This window comes from Rhizopus delemar, genomic scaffold (genome assembly GCF_000149305.1).
Source record: "Rhizopus delemar RA 99-880 supercont3.11 genomic scaffold, whole genome shotgun sequence".
Taxonomy (NCBI): Eukaryota; Fungi; Mucoromycota; class Mucoromycetes; order Mucorales; family Rhizopodaceae; genus Rhizopus; species Rhizopus delemar.
In genome coordinates, this window is record NW_027137837.1 from 1,585,623 (window position 1) to 1,610,839 (window position 25,217).

Here is a 25,217-nt window from a genome sequence, read left to right on the forward strand (position 1 = left end):
TTTGGAAGCAGGAAGATTAATCAATGAACAAATCATGACGCCTGACTTTGTCAATGTATGTGCAGAGACGCTGATCAGTCGATACATGCTGATGACACCCGACGACTTTGAAAAATGGCAAGAAGACCCAGAAGGATGGGCTAATGCGACAGATTCAGAGAATTGGGAATTTGAATTAAAACCTTGTGCAGAGATGACTTTTATGAACTTGTTATCCAAGCATCGAGATCATTTGGTGCCCATCATGCTGACCCTTGTTGAACGCGTAGCAGGTAGGGTGATGATAGATGAAAGAAGGAGACTGATGTGATGGGAGATAGATGTGACAGATCAGGAAAGCTTATTATTCAAGGATGCTGTTTATGCCGCGATCGGATTGGGTGTCAACTCACTTTATGGTCGATTTGATTTTGAGCCGTTTGTGATGAACCGATTACGACTGGAAGCAAACAATAAGGACCCTCAACTGAATATGCTAAGACGTCGTATTGCTTGGCTGTTGGGTAAATGGATCACGGAGAGTATGAGTACTGATTGTAGAAAGGTGATTTATGAACTTGTCTTGGACTTGATGGTCGAAAGTGAGGATTTGGTCGTTCGATTGACTGCAGCGCATGCTCTCAAGAATGCGGTTGAAGATTGGGATTTTGATATTCAAATTATTTTGCCGTATTTGGGAACAGCGATTCATCTGTTGTTGAACATGCTGAATCAAGTAGAAGAGCCTGATACAATCATGAAGTTGATTACTTATCTTTCTGCTGTTATGGATAGAACTGGCCATGAGGTACACCTGATGATGATACTCTAGCAGTATGACTTACGATGATAATAGGTCGTACCTTATGCAGGACAAATCATTCAATTATTAACACCCTTATGGAGCCCAAGAACTGAGCCTTTACTTCAGTCTTCTTTAGTTGTTACGTTTACAAAATTAACAGGAGTAAGTTTTATCACTCATGTGTGATGTGTACTGATAAAATATAGGTATTAAACGAACAATCAGTTCAGTTACACAACATATTAATACCCATCATAAGATATTGTATTGATCGCACTAATGTAAATCATACAACAATTGAACAGAATGCATTGATCTCATCATTCTATAGGAAGCACACATTTATTTACTTGAGGACTCTCTAGACCTTTGGTGGACCATGTTACAATGTACACCGACATCAACCGCCGATATCATGTCACTACTACCTTCAGCTTTAGAACTATTAGACTACGACACTGAAAACCTACGAAAGGTGCTAAAGATAGTTGATAGCTACCTCATGCTCGACCCTTCCTCTGCCCTTTTACCAAATCATTCCATCATTTTATTTACCAAATTAGCAGACAAGGTCACTCAATCTAGAGAGCAAGCGGCTGCCTATATTACACATACCCTTGATTTAGCCTTTCAATCCGCACCACTTGAAGTCTATGCAGAACCACTTGTCCAATCTTGTTTGCTGAACCATATTATCATCTTACTGTTACAAGGGCAAATGTATGGCTATGCTTTGATGAATTATATGAATTTATTAGCAAGATTATCAATGTATGACGGTCACTTTGTTCTTCAACTGATTGAGTTGACGGCGGCTCAGCAGCAACAAGAATCAGAGAAATTTTTGATGAATGTGCTTGATCGATGGCTGGATAAGGTAATATTAATTTTCTTAGAATATGCATTATTCTCATATTTGGTATCCAGTTTGATAATGTGAGCCAAACAAGAGCTAGAAAACTAGCATGCGTTGGATACACTTATCTGTTGATGACCGGCAATCCATTGGTCATCAACATCTTGCCCAATCTTATGGGTGTTTGGAGTGACGTGGGAACAGAAATGAAGGAGATTGAAGGAGATGAGTCAGAAAAAAAAAAAAAAAAAAAAAAAAAAAAAGTTGGGACGTTTTCTTATAAAAGTATAGGGTTTTGTATAGTGAGGTGGATATGGAAGGAGATGTGTTTGAAATTGAAGATAGTCCAGAAAAATCAAGAAAGAATGAGGTACGATCCCATAAATATCATATTAAAAATACTCATTTGTAGAATAGATATTTCATCGAGATCCAGTATATACAACTGATTTAATTGAACTTGTAAGGAAAGCAATCAACCATCCATCCATAGTTCCACTTTTGAATCAAGTGGATCAGACTGTATTGAATCAAATCAAACAACTTTTACAATAAAATGTGTAATGTGACTCTATATAAGCATTCCTTCCCCTTCTTCTCTCTTTTTTTTTTTTCTTTTTCTTTTTTATTATGATTGATTCATTATTAGATCTAATTACTATAAAAACTTGTTTTTATTCAACCGTTTTATTTATTGCCTGGTTTACATTTTGGTATAAAACAAAACTAGTGACAACAGAGCGAGAAATAGCCTATGTGTGTACCTTGTTGAGCAGCTTCACCACCAGTCTTTGCTCACTCCCACTTGCCTATACACTTTTTATCAGCAATGATCTTTCACAAGTCTTGGTCTATCGTACCTGGACAGTTCAAATCACAGTCTTCTTTATGACCTTTCTTTTTTTGGATCTTGTCATTGGATGCGCATTTTATCCCAGCAAGATTGGTCTTTTGACAGGTTGGATTCATCATACCGTCTATCTGGGTGTTTTGTCGTGGGCCATTCACCAACATTACTGTTCAGTGTTCGTGATGATGTGCCTGCTGGAGATACCGACCTTTCTTTTGGCGTTGGGCTCGATTCGAAAAAGTCTACGTCATGATTATTTATTCGCAGTGATGTTTGTAGCAACACGGATCGTGTTTCATTTTTATGCGATGGTATGTGCCTGGCGAATGAAACCAATGGGTTCTGTTGTAAATGCTCTGTCTGCGTTCTTTCCGGTTCATTGTTATTGGTTTTATGGTAAGTGAGATTGAATGATCTACAGGCGACCAACGTAACGCGATGTGTGCAATATCTTAGGGTTCATTCAGCAGCAAATTCGTCTATCCAAGCCATCTATTGTTTCTGCAACAGTGAAAGAAGAAGAAATGACTCACTTAGAAGTAGCTGATAAAGAACAAGTATGTTCAAATACGATAGAGTCTTGTATGGATGATCTTAAGGCGGTTCTAAAACAAAAGAGACAGAAAAAAGAAAGAAACTTCATTTCTTTTCATTCTCCTCCCGTCTCAGTCCATTGATACACATACTTTATAATAATAAAGAGAAGCTGTTATGTCATCATTTACTGAGGAAGGAATGCTAGCAAGGCATTAATAGCAATAAATAAAAAAAAGGGGGGATGTAGTGAATCATGATTTGTGCGATTGAACCCATCAAAAAAAAACCCGCTCAGCTCCTTTGAAAGTGAAACAAATGCACGATGAATAATAAAAAAAGGTATAATTTTGACCAATCTCTTGATTTTTTTATACTTTATCTTATATTGATTTGTGCATGTCAAACTAGCTCACCGAAAGTTGCTTTGTTCAACAAGCTTAATAGCATATCTCCTGGTTGTCTCATCGTAATAAACTCACTGTTGCGCAGAAGAAGGCACTATCAAATTTCCAAGATAGACTTAAGAATCAATACTTAATCAATTTCATTATTTGGATAATTTGAAGTTTTGTACTGAAATGATTTGTAAGAGACTTTTGTAATAAAATACCCCCAAGCCATTTGGTAGACATGATTGGTGAATCAATGCAGAACAACAAGATGTGTTATTGGTTATTGTGAAGCACCAAAAGTATCAGGTGTTCCTGTCTTCCATTTGGATGTTCAACTTGCTCTTGATGGTATTGACAGTATGACGATTCCATTGAAAAAGCTGCTAAATCTAAATGGGTGGATGAATATAATAACAAGATATTTTATTCTTATTGGTTTCGAGGGGAATACGTATGAACATTTCCTTGAAAGAGGGCTTGTATTGGGTCAAAGTTGCTTTCGGTCCTGTTGTTGTTTCCTTGTAAGACATCCAAGAGAGAATTTCTACGCACGGTTTCCTGTCTTGTGGACGGTTTCAAATGGTTGGGTTGCTGGTTACCATTTCCTTTAAACAGCTCGTCCATCATAGACCCTTTTTCAACTGTAGGTTTCTCTGCACCATGAATCGTGAATGAAAATGGCATGTTTTGTTGTGGTTGTTGAGGAGTAGTGCTAGCAGATGAAAAGATTTCTTGCAATAAATTGTTGCCACTCAAAGGTGGTGGTTGATGATTAGGATGAGGCTGTGAAACAGCGGGAGATGCAGTGGGGAAGCCGTGAGGCATCCTTTTCTCAGACATGACACCAAGAAGTGATTTTAAAGCGTCTGAAGAAGAATCTGAGGAGGGTGGTGAAGGAGAGGAAGGTGTCATCGGTTGCTGTTGTTGTATTGGCTTTCGAGGAGAAGAGACTACCTTGGCCGCTTTTTCGTTTGCTTTGCGAAGTTGTTTTCTTCGTTGATTTACAAAAGTCTTTAATTTGCTATTATAGTAGGATGAATACAGATTCAACTATAGTATATATCTGTGTACCTAACAAAGGGAACAACCATATAAAATCGGTAAGAACCTGATTTTACATAATTCAAAGCTGTATTTCCGTGACGAGGCTCAGATGTTTTATATGTAGGCAAATCCTCCAATTTGATCCACGAAATTTGCTATTTTTAAGTGTGAGTTATGGTGATGATGATGTCAATAAACTTACACTGATTTCTTTTCTTGTACGTGGAATAAATTGCGTGTCCTCAGGCACACCTTGAATGATATATAATCTAATGCGTTGTTCTCTCATTGTCAATTCGATGTAATCCGTCTTTTTTAGTAATGGTCCAATATCATAGCCTGTCTCTTCCAGTACTTCTCGAATGGCACAACAATCGTATTCTTCTTCTTGATTGATTTTTCCTTTAGGAAATCCCCAGCCTGATTTTGAACTCCATCCTTTGACAAGTACGCATTTATCTAAATTCGAGTTTAGAATGATAGCACCACAAACAGGGATACGAAAACGATATTGCATAAAGTCTGCATAAGCACGTTCATGTTCATGAGCCCATTGATGTAAAAGTGGACAATGCTTGAAAAGTAATTATAAAAGGTTAAGAATAATAAATACATGTGTTTTTTCTACATAAAAAGGATTAGAAGTAAAAAAAAGGATATTCCTTGCAGAAAAGGTTTTAAGCTGAAAAGAAGGCAAATCTGGCTTAATTTCTCGAATGAAATCTTCATAAAACCAGTGTGCTTGTTCTACTTGAAAACAAATTCGCTCAACAGAAGCAAGCTCTGCTTCTGGTACGTTAATAATAAATCGACTATGCACAGGAATTAGAAAACCCCTTTTGAATTGTTTCTTTTTTTTTTACCTAGAAAGATCATCCAAAATTTCTTCAAAAGTGGCCTTTGCAAATACTGCACTTGAATACATGATGTGTATAATTAATTCAGCTGATGAGAAAGAAAGACGCTGTAACCACACAAACTGCTATATTTTAACCCCCAATGAGTGCGGCATTATAATTCAAAAGCAAAACTTAGTCCGGTCACGCATTTCTTTTGATGGGTGTGCCTTGTTTTTTTTTTTTTTTTTTTTCCCTAAAAGAATGTTGAAAAGAGTTTTTGGTCCTATTGCTCGCTATTCAACAAAAGGTAGTAAAGTGATTCTTTTGCTATTGCTTGTTTATTGAATAACGTATAGTTCAGCCTTTGGAAACATCAAGGATCACGCCTGCTCTTGAAAATAAGCTAACTCGACTTTCAGAAAGACATGATGCGATCATTACACGATTGAACAACAGCGATAATTTAGATCCTTCAGAGATCACCAACAATTCCAGGGAACTAGCCAGTTTGACTCAATCAAAGGCCCTTTTTGATCAATGGCAAAAGAGTAAGAGCGACTTACGAGAACTTTACGATATGTTGTCTAGTCCTGAAGAGAGTGATAAAGAGATGTTTGATCTTGCCAAGGAAGAATGTCAAGACATGTCAGACCAAATCAAACAACTAGAAAAAGAAATCATTATGGAGCTTGCTCCCAAGGATATAGCCGATGATACAAGTGCAATATTGGAAATTCGTGCAGGAGCTGGTGGCGATGAGGCTTCGATCTTCTCTGCTGATATGGCACGCATGTATGAACGATTTTCTCAATTACAAAGATGGAAATGGGAGGTGTTGGCTTGTTCCGAAGAGACAGGTAGTAAGGGGTTTAAGGTATGCTGACATACCTTACTATGTAATATGTGCTTATATCATTTTGAGGAAATAGGATATTACTGTTAATGTTGGAGGAAAAAGCGTGTTTGGTACATTAAAATATGAATCAGGTGTACACAGGTTAGAGAAAGAACTAGATTGACAATATTATTTTCATTCTAAAAGCAACCTATACTAGAGTTCAGCGTGTGCCTGCTACCGAATCACAAGGAAGAATCCATACATCCACAGTGACTGTGGCCATTTTACCACAGCCAACTGAGGTAAGCACATTTTGACATTAGAAAAAAGGTAGAACGTTAACAAAATCATGTAGGTTCAAGTGCAAATACGAGATTCAGATTTAAAAATTGATGTTTATAGAGCTTCTGGTGCTGGTGGCCAACATGTGAACACAACTGACAGTGCTGTTAGAATCACACATATACCAACTGGTTTGGTAGTTGCTATGCAAGACGAACGTTCACAACATAAAAATAAACAAAAAGCTCTAAAGGTGCTTCGAGCAAAGATATATGAACAAGAACGTATAAAGACAGAAAAGAGTAGACGAGATTCTAGAAACAAACAAATTGGTACAGGCGATAGATCTGAAAAAATTAGAACCTACAACTATCCACAGGTAAATTTACAAAATTAATTATTCAGGTTTTTCCTAACTGTATACAAATGTTTTTAATAGAACCGCGTTACAGATCACCGTATTAACTTAACATTATACGAACTAGAACAAATCATGTCTGGTGAAAGTTTATCACATATCATTGAACCACTTCAAGAGCATTATTTAGCTGAGTCCATTTTAGAAGAATAAATTTTAACATGTGACAGTATGAAACACACTGTTGCACTCCATTTCTTTCTTTCTTTCTTTGTTGTATCCTTTTATTAACACTGTCTAGTTCAGCCCACAATAATATCATCAAGGACTACCATAGTCCACCGAGTAGCAGTACAAATAGTACAGGTCATGATGCAGATGAAGGGTTTGCATCATCTTCATCGATCGACGAAGATCAAACTTTTCAAGTCCTTCGACGAAAACGGAGTAGCTATGCTGTATCAGAAGATGATCCAAAAAATACACAGCAATTGGAACAAAAAGAAACAATAATGAAAAAACAGCCGCCTTCATTACTAGTATTCGAACTCGTTTTATGGGTCGTGTCTTTTTTTTGGGTGTTTGTCTATTTCTTCAACACAGCAGCAAACTCAAATTTCAGTAAAACATACTGTGTATGGATTGCTATTCTTTGGTTTGGTTTATGTCTTGTTTACTTTTTCAAAAGAGCACCAGATCAAGTTCAAGAGCATTCGTCTTCTGATGAACAACACAATGATGCCAATAATATATATGATGGAGACAAATTGCTGAAGCCAACTACAATTGTATCACTTGTACCGCTCAATAGAATATTTGGCGCAAATAAGAGCTCCTTTAGGTATATATGTAAAGGAAATGTGCATGTCTATTTGATTTTAATAACTTGTAAAGAAACAATGCGGACGATGGTTTACTGTGTGGAGTTTTATTATTACCAATGGTAGCAGCCTCAAAAATGACGGATTTAATGAAAAATAATACGGATGAAGCATTTATTGGTATGTATAAATCCTTTATAGAGAACACTTTATATTCTATGTAATCTTATCCTTTCTATAGTCTATGTTCAAGCAAGACTTGAGCTATTGTTCATCATGAGCGTCACACTACTGACCCTGGTCTTTGTCAATGAATACGTACGACCGTTAAAGAGGATTATACGCAAAAGAGGATTGTTTATATCTAGCATTCTTGTTTCTGCTTTATTTACAACTCTCGTTACACGGCTATTATCACTTACCATAGTTTTATCTAAAACACCCATTGTATTAACCATCATATCAATCATCTCGTTTCAATGGTTTTTGTATATTTGTGTAGTGACTTTACAAAAATGCTTTACGTTGGGCGAAATGACCATTATTTCGCAATCAGCAGCAGTATTAGTTTACGGCACAGTCGAATACATTTGCGTCACTGTAAGTAAATCTTGAACAATGCCTGTTTTTTTTAACTCGTCTCCTTTTTTGTCTGTAGTATTTCCCAAAGTATCAACCAGAATATATGGATCATCAAGATATGTCATCTATTTCCGTACTGATACATGCTCTTATTGTCGGCATGATACTCATTGGTGTCATTACTTATCCTTTACTCAGACAATCCCGCAAAATTGCACAGCAGCCTTATTGGAGGTCTTATGATAAGTCTCTTCCAATATTTAAGAATCAAAAGTTGCTGTTGGGAACTGCCTTTTATTTAATCACTGCAGTGCTTATACTATTTATGATATCACCCTTTTGTAAAGAAGCGATTGGTATGGATCCTTTTATGTGGTAAACATATCATTTAGTGAAAAAAGGCACTGCTTGTGATTGACTAGAATGAAAAATAGGGCTCTTAATTTCCTTTACATGTCGCCATCACGCGCGTTTTTGTGCTTATATTGGCTGATCATGGTCATCAGTACTATCGTTATCTGGGTGCTCGTATTGGATTTTACTTCGCCCTCACAAAATCATCGATCTTTGAACACAGAAGAGAAAAATCTAACAGCTTCGCTCAATATAAAACGAAAGCTGTTTCATGCTCTAGCCGTTGTCTTGTTTGTACCTGGTGTCATTTTTGAAGTAAGAAAAATTGCATATCAGTATCTTTTACCATATCGCTCATTCTGTGGACCATGTAGTATCAATTCCTTCAGCTAGCGTTTGGCGTTGCCATGTCAGCATTTATTTATTTAGAATATCTTCGCTATTTTGCTGTTTGGCCTTGGGGAAAAAATTTGCATATATTTCTTACCGAGTTCATAGATAATCGCGACTTGGGTCCAATTATATTAAGCCATATGTATTTATTATTAGGCTGTGCTTCACCTATTTGGATAGGAAGGTAAGTGACATATAGACGCATATAAAAATAAAATAACTAAATAAAGCTTGCAGTTCAAACTTTTTAGCGTCTTTATCTGGAATACTTGCATTGGGCTTTGGTGATTCTGCAGTACATATTTAATTTATAGAAAAAGGTGTCAATTAAAGTTACTTATGCATTTCTCTTAGGCATCTATCATTGGAAAGAAATTGGGTCGTAACCGCTGGTTAGGTTCAAACAAAACGGTCGAAGGAACAGTTGCATTCGTCATTATTGTTCTCTTTAGCTCCTTTTTACTGCTTCAAACAGGAGCCTTTATTGGATTGCAACAAGAGAATCACACTGATGCTTTTAAAACACAAATAGACTGGCGGACGTATACATTTGTAGTATTTCTTACAGGTATAACATTTAAAGAATATGTAAAAAATAAAGGTTATTCATTCTTGTATATAACATTTAGGTCTCCTAGAAGCTTTTTCATCTCAAAACGATAACATCATATTACCTTTGTATATGTATTCTCTAGTTGTATTGACATGATATGAAGAATAAAGCTGTTGTATAATGGTAAAAATAATAAAGAAAGAGGTGGAAACAAAGATCGAGAAACAGCGTTTGTACTTTTTGAGCCTGATCTTTATTTCAGTTTAAGTTAAAGTAAAAATCATTCTAATTGAAGACAGGTATTTATATCTTATTGAGTGAGTAGCTTGATATCTTCTATTGTGATCGTTCTTCTAATCTTCAGGTACTTTAGCAAGTGTTATATATAATTATGATTATGAAAACTTTTCATTTATTCTTTTGTATGTCTGTCATAGATTATCTTTTATTCTGGGAATTCCTCACTGATTTGAAATATCGTTATCTTACGTGTTTTTTTAATTATATGAAAGATTAGTAATATTCCTGACTGAAGTGTTTTAAGTATAAAAAATATGAAAAAGAAGAATTAACGAGACCGAACAATAATTCTAAAGTCGAATACTTTTATTAAAGAAAGATTCCAAGGCTATTTATATTAGTTTGAGCAAGACCTGAGATTAAATGACAAGAGATAGTTACGACCGATATGATTTGACATGTATAAGAAAAATTTTATAAACTGATGTTAATAATCAACTGTTGAGATGAAAGTGAAACTTAGCTGTTCAAGGCAGTTGGTAATTATCAGGGTCTATTCTTATTCAAACTCATTTGTAAAGATTTAGCTTAGAATGATAAGACTGTTATCTTATGGACATGTCAAAACATGACACTGATATTGGATTGGATTTTGTTATTTTAGTTGGTACTTCTTCTTATCAAAGAACTCTCATGAATACTGACTTATCAGATTATTCCAAAATTAAACGAGATAAAAAGTTATTGTTTTATTGCATGCAATCAGCAGTTATATATATATATATATTGTATCTTGTTAAACGAGGGTTTTGATTATTAGCATGAATTATTCTAAGTCAAGTTTCAGTGTAATTGATCAATGGATTGTTTACCATCCCTGGCCAGCATTAAAGTTAATGTGAAAATGTAATTCCATAAGATACAGTAGAGCATTGTTGAAATACAATAAAATAACATGATAAACCGTAAAAAAGAAAAAAAACCAAAATAAAATAATATACAAAATGTCAATATAAATTTGTATCCAATATAATATATCATGTGCTTCTAGTTAAACTATCGTTGGCATCGTTAAAACCTTATTATCTCAAAAACATTTGTTTCTAAGGATAAAAATGATAATTGAAGGGAAAAGATCTCCAAATTTTGATAGTATATGCACTATTTAAAAAAAAGTAATTTTTACTTTTTAGAAGCTCTTGTTCTTTTTCTACCTTTAGTAGATTGTCCATTGCCAAGTAATGACTTTCTTTTTCTACTAGAATTTGCTGTTTTAATAGCATGGTTTTCATCAGCTTTTCTTCATTCCCAACATTTTTTAATAACATCAGTACCTTGGAAGGTAGACTGTTTTTGCCAAGTTTGTTCACCTGGATACCCAGCCCAATTTGTCAAGTATTCAAACTTGCTTGGTGCTATCTCTCTATGATTAATGATAACTTGTACCTCATAGATATATTTGTTATCGTTCGTTTTGTTTGTATCGTTTGATACTAACTTTATTTGAGATGTTGGTACATTTCTGTCAAACAAACTGCCTGTTAAATCTGTAAGAACATAATTACCATTTTTCGTATGGTTGTGAACAGTAAAAGGTCCGATATATTTAGAGTCAGTCTTTGACTTTTTGCCTTCAATGTTCTTTATCATTACTGTCGGTCCAATTGGGAATGGGTTATTTAATATACGATGTCTTTTTACAAAGTATTCATTGTACTTTCTTTGCATTTCCAATATTTGCTCGCGGACTTCTGGTAGAGTGGTATTATTGAATTTTTCAATAGCACTTTTGAGTTTTCCAACATTTATTGTTTCTTTATTAAACTCAATCTGTGGCATGCTCTTGGTATAATCTTTAAGATCATTTACCTTTCTATTGAACATAACTTCAAATGGTTTTAAACCATGCAGCCTTGAAATATGTTGGTTCATTGCATAAGCAGTACCATCAACATATACAGTAACGGACAAAACTGGTGCACAAAACTTTTTTTCAGCTATAAACTACCATTACTTGCTCATTATAGCTGCAATAGCTATGATACTATATCAGATGGAAGGCATACTAAATGTTGCAAATTATGCAAAGTTTAACCATTGCATTGCCAAAAATGAGGGAGAACCATGCTTTTTATATATAAGAATACGTATTTTTAGAAAAACCATAAAAGTAATTAAAACCTAAAAGTTCGTATAATCGCCTCGTCTTTTAATAACAGCAGCAATTCGTTTTAGCATGCTTTCGTAGTATGGCTGTATATCACTTTCAGTAAAAGAGCTCCACTCTTTATCAAATCTTTTCCAGAGATCGTCTATACTTCTTGGTGTGGTATCGTATTGAGACAGCTTTAGCTTTAGATGTCGCCAAACATGCTCAATAGGATTTAGATCGGGACTTTGTGGCGGTCAACCTTTTAATACCGATATCCCATTATCAGATAGCCAGTTAGTGGTATGCCTTGACTTGTGCTTTGGGTCATTGTCATGTTGAAACAAAACATCACAATGTTTCAAACCATAATATGCTAGGCTTTCTTGATATGTAGTGGACAAAATATGCGTGTACACTTTTGAATCCATTGTGCCATCATATACTCGACAAGCATATCCTGGTCCTCGAGATGTAATACAGCCGTAAAACATAACAGATTCGCCGTCATGCTTCATTGTTTGATTAACATGAAAGGATCGCCAAGGTTGGTCGACTTGCTTCCAATAGTAGCGTATACCATAGGCACCCCAAACATTGATTTTTGTCTCATCGCTGAAGATCACAGACTTCCAGTCCTCCACAGTTCATGATGCTTTGTCGCGACACCACTTCAATCGCTTTTTCTGGTTTGTATTGCTGGTGAAATGCTTGTACTTCTTAATTCCAGACTTAAGGCCTATCTTTCTAAGAGGCCTTCTGACTGACCGTTTGCTAATAATGTATCCTAAAGACCTCAAAAAGAGCTGAGAATCAGAAGCTGTGCATAAGGGTCCTTGTCGAAGCTTTAGGCGGATGATTGCATTAGTTATTTTGCTGACTACGACCGGTTGACTACCACGGTCATTAGCCTTGATGTTCTTTTCTTCCTTTCTTATCCTGTTGATCGTCCATTTAGAGGCTTCCGTTGTTCTACAAATATCCACTGTCATACGACCTGAGCGTATTCCAGATTTCACAGCTTGTCTTTTATCGTTACTGATTTGTTTGGGCATAGAGTGCTGATAGTTTGTTATAGTGAATAAGATAAAAATAAAAAGTGAGATTTATTGAGAAATGCAAAATAAGCATGGGTTTATGTATTTTTTTAAGAGTTACTAAAGTTCACTAATATACTGTGAGGGTATTTTTTCAAGAATAGCAGTGTCTCCGGCGCGATCCCCTCATTTTTTTAGGGAGAAGGGACGGATGGTGAAATACTTTGTTTCTGGAAATTGTTTAAATGCCGCTTTCCTGCTGATACAGTAGGTCAAAAAACTGCTGCAAGGAATTGCAAAATTCAGGTTTTACAGCTGGTTGTCCATGGGTACTGCACCAAACTATCTCAAACTTTGACTGTTTGTACCTCAATAGAAAGTGCATTTATTCGTCGATTATCGGATATGGGCAATGGTTATTGGTGGAATTTGATACTGCTAAAGGTAATATTTTAAACATCCGGTATTTTTTACTTGTTTATATATGTTTGAAATAATGAATTTTAATACGACCCAACCGGTTGCCATCACAATTTTTCTCTCTTTTGACGTGATTAGAATGCTATCTGTATTTAAGAGTGCTTACAATTTCTTTATTCTAAATCTTATATTCCTTTGTTTAAATTATTTCTCTTTTTTACCCTCTCACCAATTGCATGCATATATGACTGTCAGAAGAGAAAGTAAACGATCTCAAACAGACATTAACCGGATCCACATCAAAGTATGATATTGCTAAGGAGACTGGATTACATGAATCAACTGTTAGTAGATACTTTATAACGTTGTTTTGAAGTAGGACAGTGAGCACAGGTGATAGACCTACATTAGTCTCCAAAGTGACGAAGCGGTTAATCAAAAGAAAAGTCATTGAAGGGGTTCTAAAGACTTCCAAAGAGGTATACCGGGAGCCAGTTGGATTTGGCTACGATATCTCATACCAGTCAGAGATTAACGTACTGAAATTAATGGAGTTCCATTTTCTGATAGAAAAAAAGTAGCCATTTCAGACAAACGTGCATACGTAGCATCAGTTAGAATGGAAAAAGGAGCATCAGGACTGGGCAATGGTTGACTGACAACAAATCGTTTACTTTAATGAAACCAAGATCAACGTATAGGGCTTTGATGGTGATGATCACTATCGGAAAAGGCCAAGTGACCTTTTTCAACATCATGACCTGGATTTTGTAATCCACCATGAAGCTAGCAAATTGATGTCCTAGTGTTGTATAACCTCTGAAGGACCAGGATATGCTTGCTAGATTTACGATGGAAAGTTGTACTCGGGTGTTTACCAGCATATTTTGAACACTACGCTTCGTGATACGATGAAGTACTACAATATCGACTGGTCCAACATTTAGTTTTAGCATGATAATAACACAAAGCACAAGGCATAATCTACAATAGCCTAGTTATGTAGTAGCCAAGAGAGCTATATTAACGATTGACCAACTCGGAGCCACGACTTAAATTCAATCGAGCACGTATGGCATCAATTGAAGTTGAAACTCAACTATTATGAACAGAGAGCAAAGAACACGGATGTGCTTTGGGAACGAGTTGAGGAAATATGAATTGACTTCAATAAATAACTTTGTCAAAGACATGTAGATAATATTTCGGAAAGAACTCAAGAGATTATTAATAGAAAAAGAGGACCAACCAAATATTAATAAATAAATTCATTCCGTTGAAATTTTCATTTTTTCAAATTTTCAAATTGCGCATCTCATACTTCCTTCAATACTTATCCAATAGGGCTTAAACTCTTTCGGATTTTTCAAGACATGTAGAAGATTTACTATGTGGGAACAGAGGCAGTTTGTACCATTGTAACAGGATATGCACTATAAAAACCAAGAAAAATGGATTCCTTGCAGCAGTTTTTTGACCTACTGTACTTTAACGCTTTCATTTGAATGATATATTTGTAGTAAATTACTTTATTATTAATTCAATAGTAAACAAAAAACACTTCAATAATTAAATCTGATTATCTGCGACTAACTTGCACATTTGGTTGATAGAAAGCTTGTCAAAAATTCTTCTGGATTCAAGAAATTGTGCAGCTTCTTCACAGCTTATACCTCTTTCATTTGACAGCGACTCGATTTTCTTGTACAGTGGAAGATGTCTAGTAAAGAACCTAGACTCGGTTCTGTTGTCTACTTTGCGCCAATCTGCACCATACTGCTCTTCCATAGACTTGATAGATGGCTTTCCAGCAAGACCAACAGAGTATTCTCGCCATACATCTGTCACGCTTATCAAACTTCTACTCATTTTACATGATGGTAGACCTCTTGAGTTAGCAGTATTTTGGGTAGGAATAGAAGACAGCGGAGCAGAAGAGGGAGGAAGGATGGTTGATGTTTGTTGAATTTGTGTATTCTCATCACCTTGTCTTAGCATGTTTGAAATTTGTAAAAAAGAATCAGCGAGCATGGTTCGATTTTCTACTTCCAGGTGTTGGCTCATCTTGAACTTCTCATTGCTGGTAGCGATTGCAGCTGAAAGACGCTCTTCATAGTCTTTGTAAAGATCAGTATTAAAGATGCTGTGGGACCAAATAAAGCTTTCGGGGTATTTTCCCTTCAATACGACTGAGTCCTAAGGTAAAATAATTAGATATCGTAATATGATATTTGGTACTTATGATGTAAAAACAGTAGGAAGTCAATAGCTAACAACTACTATTTATTAAGTAAAAAAAGGAGAGGAACTAATAATTTAGAATGAACCCTGGATTATATCGTCTGACTATTAATTGTATAGTCTGACGTAGGCTGGACTGAGATCAATAATAAAATAATAAATAAAGACATCATTAATGACCAAAAACGACACGTAAGCGTTATGACTTGATTTGTAAAAAAATAATCCTTACTTGCAAAAATACTGCTCCTAAATAATCCATTAAATCTAAAAAGTTTGGCCCAGCAATATCGTCTTCAACTTCCTTCCTGTAAAACTTCTCTCTCCAATGTTCAATCCAAGGAAACACCATTTTGCGCAATTCTTCTGATGGCTCGATTGAACCACGATTGATGAAGTAATCACCTTTACGAGTAGTAAACCCGGCCAGCACTTTAATGGCATCAACAGGAAGGCCACTCAAATAGCAACCAACCATTCTATCGCTACCCCAACGTCCAACTTGTCTCTGTTGGTCTCCAGAGACACCTTCATTTGCAACCATATTAATGGCACTCTTTCTGTTGATGTGAGTGAGCTTGCTTGAATGAACACCGCAATACCTAAGCACTTGCTTATAAATCTTGGCTTGTTCACTTTAGGTAATTGATCCATCCCCTGTAGCGTTTGGAAACAAATAAGCGTCATACCAATCACGGCGAGTTGAGAAGTTTGGAAATGGTAAGTTTTGATGATGGAACAAGGAAAAAAAATATTGAGCAAAAGCTCCATGTGGACAAACTTCAACATCCCTATGGCGAAGAGCAGAACCATATTGAATCTTGCCATCCTTATTAGTCTTACCAAATGTTATAGTGGCTACTATAGCAAAGCAAGAAGAGGGGCCTTGGTTTTTGAGTTCCATGATGAGCAAGTCTGGCAGCTGCGTTCCAAGAGCAGTTTCGCTACGCATAAGCATGGCATGACTCATAGAAAAGCAGACTTTGTTTCTCAAAGAAAATATGTTGTTTTGGACCAAAAAGTACTGATTGATTCGAAGCAATTCTTGATCTGTATAGCCATCATTCAAAGTATTTTTTCCGCGATCCTCATATTCGGTTCTTTTGCGTCTTGTTTCTTTTTTGGTATGAGTGTCAAGAAAGCGTTTCACGATAGGACCTCTTGCCATTGTATGCTTATTGAATCCTGCTTCTACCTGTTGATGGTATAAATCAACCACAGCTTTTACATAAGCAAGGACTGATTCTCTACCCAATGGTGCGGGCGATCCATCTGCATTTTTCTTGAATTTGTTTCCACGGGTCAAAGCATAGTCTTTGAGAAAGAAAGCTAGCTTTGCGTCATAAACAATAGCACCATCCGCAGCTTTTTCTTTGTTGGCGCACCATTCCTATTTTCAATTTCAAACAATTTTAGAAATCATCACCCAAACAAGTTTTATAACATATAGCTTTAACTTACAAACCATTCTCTTTGCTTAGATTTATAAGCAGCAGTCGTGTTCTTGGGACGATATGTTTGATTTTCAGCAATGACCATTTGCATATTTTTATCCATTGCTAGCCTAGCTCGAATCATGTCTTCATAATGTTCAGCATCTGGAAGAGCGATACCATTGTCTCTAGTAGAAGGACCAGCGTTTGAATCGTAACTCATGGTGTCGTATAGTAGTAATAATAACCAAGTAATAGATACAGTGAGCGACAAAACTGTCCCAATGTTTTGTAATTTTCTCTTTTATGGCCTGTAGCGTTATGGTTATCAGATTAATTTATGGCTTGTTGTACATCATTTAATAGCCAAAGCCTTGTAGAAGTAAACAGCATATATCAAAAACCGATTAAAGTGCCGCAAATGGAGATAGAGGGAATCAAAAACAAGCGGTGCATTGGGACAGTTTTGGCGCATTCTCAAAAAAATATAAAATATGATAAAATATCGACCCACAAGTTGCTTAGAGGTACCAAACTGCTTACAAATGCGCATTGTATGTCTCTAAGCTGATCTCTACTCACTGCTGAAGCTTTAAGCTCCTACTGATTTATTACTCGCCCATTATATCTCAACATGAAACAAGTCCCTCAAGAAACAGTTGTTCAAGCAATTTCTCTACTTAAACAAGATAAGTCGGTTCGGGAAGTGGAAGGTTCTACTGGTTTAAGCAAGAGTACAGTTGGGAGACTCTGAAAATCCCATTGCTTTGGACTTGGAAAGCCAAAAGGCGGCCGACGCAAGATCTTATCGGCAGCTGATGAACGTTATTGTGTCCGCCAAGTGACGAAAAACCGGATGTCAAGTGCAGCAAAGGTGGCTAAAGAGTTAGAAAAGGACATTGGAAAGAAAGTAAGAGCTGTGACAGTGCGCAGAATCCTTCGTAAGGCCGGCCTTGGTGCGATTGAGAAGCCGAAGAAGCCTTTGCTTAGTGCTAAAAACATCCGTAAGAGGCTTTCTTGGTGTATGGCTCACAAGGACTGGACTATAGATGACTGGAAACGCGTTATTTGGTCAGACGAGACGAAAATAAATAGATTTAATTCAGATGGACGCACCTGGGCTTGGATCCGGTCAGGGGAAAGCTTGAAGTCGCATCATGTCAAGATGACTGTTAAGCATGGTGGAGGCAGTATTATGCTGTGGAGCGCCATTACCTATGCAGGAGTCGGTTGGATGTGCAAGATCAATGGTAATATGGATAAAGAATTGTACAGAGAGATTTTGGAAGATGAATTGGAGCGTACTATCGAGTTCAGCATCGATAAATTAGGGTTCGAACGTCATCAGGTGATTTTTCAGCATGACAATGATCCTAAGCATACGTCCAAACTACTCAAAGAATACCTTAAAGACCAATCCTACAGCATCCTGGAGTGGCCTGCACAGTCCCCTGACCTCAATCCAATCGAAAATATGTGGTCATTGTTAAAGAGAAGGCTGAATGATTATGAAACAGCACCAAAAGGCATGAATGAATTATACGAACGAGTAACTAAAGTTTGGTACGACTTAATGAAGCCAGAAGAGTGTCAAAAGGTTATAGAATCAATGCCTAAGCGTATAAAACAATGTATCAAGAATAATAGACGCTGGGCTGACTACTAATATCAAATAAATAAACCATTTTATATTTTTTTGAAAATGCGCCAAAACTGTCCCAATGCACCGCTTGTTTTCGATTCCCTCTATCTCCATTTGTGGTACTTTAATCGGTCTTTGATCTATGTTGTTTACTTCTGCAAGGCTTTGGCTATCGAATTATATACAACAAGCCATAGGCTAATATGATAACTATAACGCTACAGGCCATAAAATAGAAAATTACAAAACATTGGGACAGTTTTGTCGCTCACTGTAAAAGCAAAAACAAAGAGCAGTGTAGGTACTTTTTGAGACTGATCTTTATTTCAGTTTAAGTTAAAGTAAAAACTACTCTAACTGAAGGCAAGTATTTATATCTTATTGAATGAGTGGCTTGATATCTTCTATTGAAAGCGTTCTTCTAATCTTCAGGTACTTTAGCAAGTGTCATCTATAATTATGATTATGGAAACTTTTCATTTGTTCTTTTGAATATCTATTATAGATTATCTTTTATTCTGGGAATTCCTTACTGGTTTGAATAACGTTATTTTAGGTGTTATCTCGATTATATGTAAGATTAGTAATATTTCTGACATTAGATTGGGTTACTGACAACGAAAAATATCTTGTTATCTTGATTGGTACTTCTTCTCAAAGAACTATCATTAATACAATACATATTCTAATAGAGTATGTTTACTTGGAAACAATTGTATAATCTTATTTACAGTAGGTCAAAAAACTGCTGCAAGGAATTGCAAAATTCAGGTTTTACAGCTGGTTGTCCATGGGTACTGCACCAAACTATCTCAAACTTTGACTGTTTGTACCTCAATAGAAAGTGCATTTATTCGTCGATTATCGGATATGGGCAATGGTTATTGGTGGAATTTGAGATCGCTAAAGGTAGTATTATGAACATCCGACATTTTTTACTTGTTCACGTATGTTTGAAATGACGAATTTTAATACGACCCAACCGGTTGCTATCATAATTTTTCACATTCTTGACATGATTAGAATGTTGCCAGTATATAAAAGCGCTTACAATTCCTTTATTTTAAATTTTATATTCCCTTACTTAAATTATTTCTCTTTTTTACCTCATTACCAATCGCATGCCTAAACGACTGCCAGAAGAAAAAGTAGACGATCTCAAGCAAGCATTAACTGGATCCACATCAACGTACGATATTGCTAAAGGAATTGGAGTACATGAATCAACTGTTAGTAGATACTCTAGACGGTTGTTTTCAAATAGGAAAGTAAGCATAGGTGGTAGACCTACAGTAGTCTCCAAAGTGACGAAGCGGTTAATCAAAAGGAAAGTCATTGAAGGGGTTTTAAACACTGCCAAAGAGGTACACCGGGAGCTGGTTCAACTTGGCTACGATATCTCATACCAGTCAGCAATTAACGTACTGAAATCAATGGAGTTCCGTTCTTCAATAAAAAAAAAAGAAGCCGTTTTTGACAAAAGCTCATATGCAGCATCGATTAGAATGGACCAAGAAGCATCAGGATTTGACAGTGGAAGAATGGCGAAAAGTCGCCTTTTCTGATGAAACCAAGATCAACGTATTGGGCTCTGATGGCTGTAAGTATTATTGGAAAAGACCAAGTGATCCTCTTCAACCGCATCATCTAGAACTTACAGTCAAGCATGGAGCAGGCAAATTGATGATGTGGGGCTGTATAACTTCTGAAGGACCAGAATATGCTTGTCAAATTTACGATGGGAACATGAACGCGAATGTTTATCAGCATATATCGAACACTACGCTTCGCGATACTATGGAGTACTACAATTTCAACTGGTCCAACGTTTACTTTCAGCATGATAATGATCCAAAGCACAAGGCAAAATCTACAATGGACTGGTTAGATGATCATCAAGTGCGGTATATTAGCGATTGGTCAGCTCAGAGTCCGGACTTAAATCCAATAGAACACGTATGGCATCAACTGAAGTTGAAGCTCAGCTGTTACGAACGTAGAGCAAAGAATACGGATGAGCTTTGGGAACGAGTGGAAAAAGTATGGAATGGCTTTGACAAAGAGCTTTGCCAAAGGTATATCGATAGCATGCCGGCAAGAATTCAAGAGGTTATTAATAAAAAAGGAGGATCAACTAAATACAGTGGGTGGAAAAATGGTTCCAATGTTTTTGATTTGCAACTTTAAAGCTTTATATATTTGGAACTACAAACGGTAACGGCTCACAAAAACATGCATTTTGTAGCGCAATTACAGCTAATATTACTGAAAAAAATTTTTGCTTGTACTGTTACACAATCGGGAAAAAATTAAGATTAAATACAAAAACCAACATTGGAACCATTTTTCCACTATGTGCATTATTTTATTAATATCTTGTATGACCGCCTTTCGCAGCAATTACAGCCCTACAACGATCTGGCATACTATTTATGTATCTCCTACAGTCTTCTGCTGTAAAAGTAGACCATTCTTTTTCAACACGATTCCATAATTCATGCACACCTTTTGCCCTAGTATCATAGGCACTTAACTTGAGCTTAAGGTGGTGCCAGATGTGCTCTATTGGGTTTAGATCTGGACTTTGTGAAGGCCAGTTGAAGGTATGATCACACTTGAAGTTGTTGTCCTTGAACCATTGCTTAGCTAGCTTAGACGTATGTTTAGGATCGTTATCCTGCTGAAAATAGATGTCTTGAGGATGGTAACCATAGTACTCAAGGCTGTCCATAAGGGTTGTACCAAGTATTCCGACGTAATCAGAAGCCTTCATTGTGCCTTCACTAATCCAGCATGCATAACCAGGTCCGTCATAGGTAATACAACCCCATACCATAATGCTACCACCCCCTCCTTTAACTGTTAAGTCGAGATGATGGGGTTGAAGTTTATCATCAGGTCGACTCCAATAGTACTTGCAACCATCTGAGCCATAAACATTAACTTTTGTTTCATCACTGAATACCATACGTCTCCAGTCATCGCTTGTCCAGTTTTTGTGCTCTTCCGCCCATGCTAGTCGTCTTGCTTTCTGAACCTTAGTCAATAAAGGCTTTTTTACCTTTATTTTAGCATGGAAGTTCATGCTTTTCATAACCTTAATGGTGCCCGAGTAACTGATAGTGTGGCCAGTGCATACTAGATACTTATGAACAGCCTTCGCAGTCTTGAGGGTACCATTAATAATCTGCTTACGTATATAAGACTTGGTGGTAACACTTAAAACAGCCTTTCTACCAGGGTTTGCTGTTACTCTACCAGGAGAAAACTTGTTGGCATATCTGCTTAAGGTGGATTTTTTTAAGTTTGGAATACGTTCCATTATCACTGAATATGGCTTGTTCTGTAAAACCAACGATTTGATGTTTTCTTGCTTGTTTTTAGAGAGAGCGCGAACCATATGTATAGTGGTACCTTAAAGCTTCGATATATAAAGAAAGAAAAAGAAAAAAAAATGTTTGACAGGGGATAAATTAATTTTATAAGTCACATAGGCTTTTTCGGCGATAGTCGGAATATTATGACTCATAATTAGCCAAAAAACTCCGGTGGAAGCTCCACCAATTAACAAATAAACTTATCTACAGTTGTAGTGGAAAAATGGTTCCAATGTTGGTTTTTGTATTTAATCTTAATTTTTTCCCGATTGTGTAACAGTACAAGCAAAAATTTTTTTCAGTAATATTAGCTGTAATTGCGCTACAAAATGCATGTTTTTGTGAGCCGTTACCGTTTGTAGTTCCAAATATATAAAGCTTTAAAGTTGCAAATCAAAAACATTGGAACCATTTTTCCACCCACTGTATTAATAAATAGATTCATTCCGTTCAAATTTTCGTTTTTCCAAATTTTCAAATTGCGCATCTCATACTTCCTTCAATACTTATCCAATAGGGCTTAAACTCTTTCGGATTTTTCAAGACATGTAGAAGATTTACTATGTGGGAACAGAGGCAGTTTGTGCCATTGTAACAGGATGTGCGCTACAAAAACCAAGAAAAATGGATTCCTTGCAGCAGTTTTTTGACCTACTGTATGCTACGATTGCTCCTGTGGCCTCCAATGTTGGAGGTCCTCCTCTACCAAACCTTCTCCAAAACAGAAGGTCGATAGCTATAGTGATACCGAAATTGAAGACATGGACTGTTGTAAACATAGTTATTTTCTATAAGATATCAGTTGTATTAAAATAAATAACGATACACAAAGATTAATCTATGATTGAACAATTCTACACTTTTCCAAATTTAGAACAATAAGGTCAATATTTGTCATCCTAGAGAGTCTAATCAATTGTCAATCCCAAAAGTAATTAGATCAAAGTTAATTGACTGGTTATTATTTCTATTGTTCCACTTCCGATACATATATTAGGACATCGACAAGCTTTAGCTTAATCATTGGTTCTTCAGCACGACATCGTTACCGAGTCTATATCTTTTATATCTACGCTCACAAAGAATATAAATAGATGCCAACTTTTTATCCATTAAACGGGACTCTTTTGCAATATAAAGAAATCTGCAATAAAGAAGGATTTTAATTTTATATTGCTGCTACTGTTTTTTTCGTTTAATTTTTTATTTAATCTTACGATTAAAACATGGATGATTCAGATTATGTGCCACCGGAGAAGTCCGAAGAAAGCAGTGACGATAGTCAGGATGAAGAAGAAAATGACAAAATGATAATTGATAGCCAAGAAGTCGAGGATTTACAAAATGAGGAAAATAACCAAGTAGACTTTACACCATATCCACGAGAGGAGGCTGCAGCTGTCCATTCGTCTTCGGGTGATAGCGGCAACATCTCTGAACCTTTATTATGAGTATGAGAGAAAATTCTCATATTTCATTGGCCTCACTTAATTGTCGAGGTCTAAAAAAAATATTAACTAACTCTGGTCGCTCCTTTTCTCAAATATTACGCTCACTCCCTTATGATTTACTTCCTCTACAAGAGACACATGCTTCTACCGAACAACTACAAAACAGTTTTGATATGATCTTACAAGCTTCAGCTAGCAACTGGACTCATCACTGTGGTCTTATTTCCTTCAACCCTTCCCTGTCACTCCTTCCACTATGGTCCTCTATCGACGGTCGAATTTTGACAACTACAGTTACTCACAACTCCAACTTATTTGAACCACTTACTATATACAGTGGGTGAACAAACTCTAAAAACGTTATGATATTATCAGCGTTTTTGGCTGTTATGTTCTACCAAATTGGCGTATCGCCTTGAAAATTTGCATATATGTAGCACTAAGAATAACAGATAGTATAATGTAATTTCAATCTCAGACGCTGATTATTCATCCGAAAACAACTGCTAAACGAAGATTCGTTTATTTTTAGAGTTTTTTCACTTCCATAAATTTCGGATATACGCACCGACAGACTGAATTTGAGCACTTTTAGAGGCATATTATGACTCATAGAGACTCCGAAAGTGTAAAATGACGAAGGGCTAATGCAAAAGATAGGTCCCGGAGATCGTTGGTCCCAATTAAGCTCCGATCTGCATGAAACTCCGAATATACATTCTTGTACCCCGTAGCATCTCTGATGCCAAATTTGGTAAGATTTCAGTCAGCGCATCAGATTCTATTGGCCATTGAATTCACCTAGTCTACCGCCTATTGAAGTGAGGGTCGGTAGACTTTTAAAATTAATTTTTTTTCTTTCCTTTAGTGGTTTTTTGCGCTTTTTTTGTTGTCCTTGACCTCTGACTTGGGATAGATATTCATCAATGTGATTGGATACTTATGTTGCGTGGTTTTTTGTAGGACGCAATATAAACACCCCTTTGTATTTTTGCATTTTCTCTGTATCTTGGTTATTTTCCTATTTGACCGACTCAAGCTTTAGTGTATCGTTATCACATAGTGGTGGTCGTACTTCTAGCTAATTGAATGCTCCTTATGGGCCCCGTACTCCTTCGGATGGTGACAAAGTGAGCGAAGCACGAATTATTACGTCATATGAAACTACATGGGTGTAACTGGTATGAGAGAAAAGTAGAGCATGTTTACTGATGGGATTGCAGTCACCTAAGGAAATCCATCGGTGCGTTCCACAAGGAAAACCGCATTTGCAGCTTCAATAGATGCATGAAGGAGATGGTTCTTAGGTATAAACCTAACAAATGTTAATTTCACTATCGTTGCCGCACTCCTTCATTCATTGGGCTTCATAATAATCGACAAGAATGCATTACGAAAGGGTCTGTATTTATTGATAAAAAGTCGTGTCGTATTTTCCTTACTAAATACTCAAATGTCATGTGAGATTACTCAAGATCTGCATGTCATATAATTTAAAACTACCTCTATATAACATTACGTGTTATATAGTCATCAGTACTCATAAACAACTTTAGTAATTTACATTGTGCAACTTCGGTTCCTCAATTATTAATTTTATAAAATCAGACGTAGTTTGTATTTAATGAGTTCTCTCTCCTGTCTTCACTCAATAAAGAGGTGCAAGAGCCTCATCGATTATCAGTTTTTCTTTTACACTTTATTTTCACTCTTAATCGACTATAAACTACTGACCAATATCACA

At 36.3% G+C, this 25,217-nt stretch overlaps 9 protein-coding genes across 9 annotated transcripts; 6 read left to right on the plus strand and 3 right to left on the minus strand.

The window, feature by feature from the left end:
• Nucleotides 1–34: 34 nt before the first annotated feature.
• RO3G_13261 (uncharacterized protein) lies at nucleotides 35–1,724 on the plus strand (the record flags this gene model as incomplete). Its single annotated transcript, XM_067667845.1, has 4 exons — nucleotides 35–272; nucleotides 321–787; nucleotides 836–946; nucleotides 1,116–1,724. The coding sequence occupies 4 exons, from the start codon at nucleotides 35–37 to the stop codon at nucleotides 1,722–1,724; spliced, it is 1,425 nt and encodes a 474-aa protein (XP_067523946.1).
• A 1,968-nt stretch (nucleotides 1,725–3,692) lies between these two features.
• RO3G_13262 (uncharacterized protein) lies at nucleotides 3,693–4,980 on the minus strand (the record flags this gene model as incomplete). The annotated part of the gene is made up of 4 exons (XM_067667846.1): nucleotides 3,693–3,808; nucleotides 3,968–4,440; nucleotides 4,491–4,618; nucleotides 4,666–4,980. 4 exons carry the CDS (start codon nucleotides 4,978–4,980, stop codon nucleotides 3,693–3,695), a joined length of 1,032 nt encoding a protein of 343 aa, XP_067523947.1.
• A 583-nt stretch (nucleotides 4,981–5,563) lies between these two features.
• RO3G_13263 (uncharacterized protein) lies at nucleotides 5,564–6,993 on the plus strand (the record flags this gene model as incomplete). Its single annotated transcript, XM_067667847.1, has 5 exons — nucleotides 5,564–5,612; nucleotides 5,659–6,176; nucleotides 6,365–6,442; nucleotides 6,496–6,801; nucleotides 6,862–6,993. The coding sequence occupies 5 exons, from the start codon at nucleotides 5,564–5,566 to the stop codon at nucleotides 6,991–6,993; spliced, it is 1,083 nt and encodes a 360-aa protein (XP_067523948.1).
• Nucleotides 6,994–8,944: 1,951 nt separating this feature from the next.
• RO3G_13264 (uncharacterized protein) lies at nucleotides 8,945–9,327 on the plus strand (the record flags this gene model as incomplete). The annotated part of the gene is made up of 2 exons (XM_067667848.1): nucleotides 8,945–9,114; nucleotides 9,285–9,327. The coding sequence occupies 2 exons, from the start codon at nucleotides 8,945–8,947 to the stop codon at nucleotides 9,325–9,327; spliced, it is 213 nt and encodes a 70-aa protein (XP_067523949.1).
• A 5,571-nt stretch (nucleotides 9,328–14,898) lies between these two features.
• Nucleotides 14,899–17,226, minus strand: RO3G_13265 (uncharacterized protein; the record flags this gene model as incomplete). Its single annotated transcript, XM_067667849.1, has 5 exons — nucleotides 14,899–15,525; nucleotides 15,677–15,706; nucleotides 15,803–16,172; nucleotides 16,260–16,960; nucleotides 17,032–17,226. The coding sequence occupies 5 exons, from the start codon at nucleotides 17,224–17,226 to the stop codon at nucleotides 14,899–14,901; spliced, it is 1,923 nt and encodes a 640-aa protein (XP_067523950.1).
• A 633-nt stretch (nucleotides 17,227–17,859) lies between these two features.
• On the plus strand, nucleotides 17,860–18,669 carry RO3G_13266 (uncharacterized protein; the record flags this gene model as incomplete). The annotated part of the gene is made up of 1 exon (XM_067667850.1): nucleotides 17,860–18,669. One exon carries the CDS (start codon nucleotides 17,860–17,862, stop codon nucleotides 18,667–18,669), a length of 810 nt encoding a protein of 269 aa, XP_067523951.1.
• A 1,464-nt stretch (nucleotides 18,670–20,133) lies between these two features.
• RO3G_13267 (uncharacterized protein) lies at nucleotides 20,134–20,645 on the plus strand (the record flags this gene model as incomplete). The annotated part of the gene is made up of 2 exons (XM_067667851.1): nucleotides 20,134–20,549; nucleotides 20,597–20,645. 2 exons carry the CDS (start codon nucleotides 20,134–20,136, stop codon nucleotides 20,643–20,645), a joined length of 465 nt encoding a protein of 154 aa, XP_067523952.1.
• A 368-nt stretch (nucleotides 20,646–21,013) lies between these two features.
• RO3G_13268 (uncharacterized protein) lies at nucleotides 21,014–21,967 on the minus strand (the record flags this gene model as incomplete). Its single annotated transcript, XM_067667852.1, has 1 exon — nucleotides 21,014–21,967. One exon carries the CDS (start codon nucleotides 21,965–21,967, stop codon nucleotides 21,014–21,016), a length of 954 nt encoding a protein of 317 aa, XP_067523953.1.
• A 1,281-nt stretch (nucleotides 21,968–23,248) lies between these two features.
• Nucleotides 23,249–23,473, plus strand: RO3G_13269 (uncharacterized protein; the record flags this gene model as incomplete). The annotated part of the gene is made up of 1 exon (XM_067667853.1): nucleotides 23,249–23,473. One exon carries the CDS (start codon nucleotides 23,249–23,251, stop codon nucleotides 23,471–23,473), a length of 225 nt encoding a protein of 74 aa, XP_067523954.1.
• Between the last annotated feature and the right edge of the window lie 1,744 nt (nucleotides 23,474–25,217).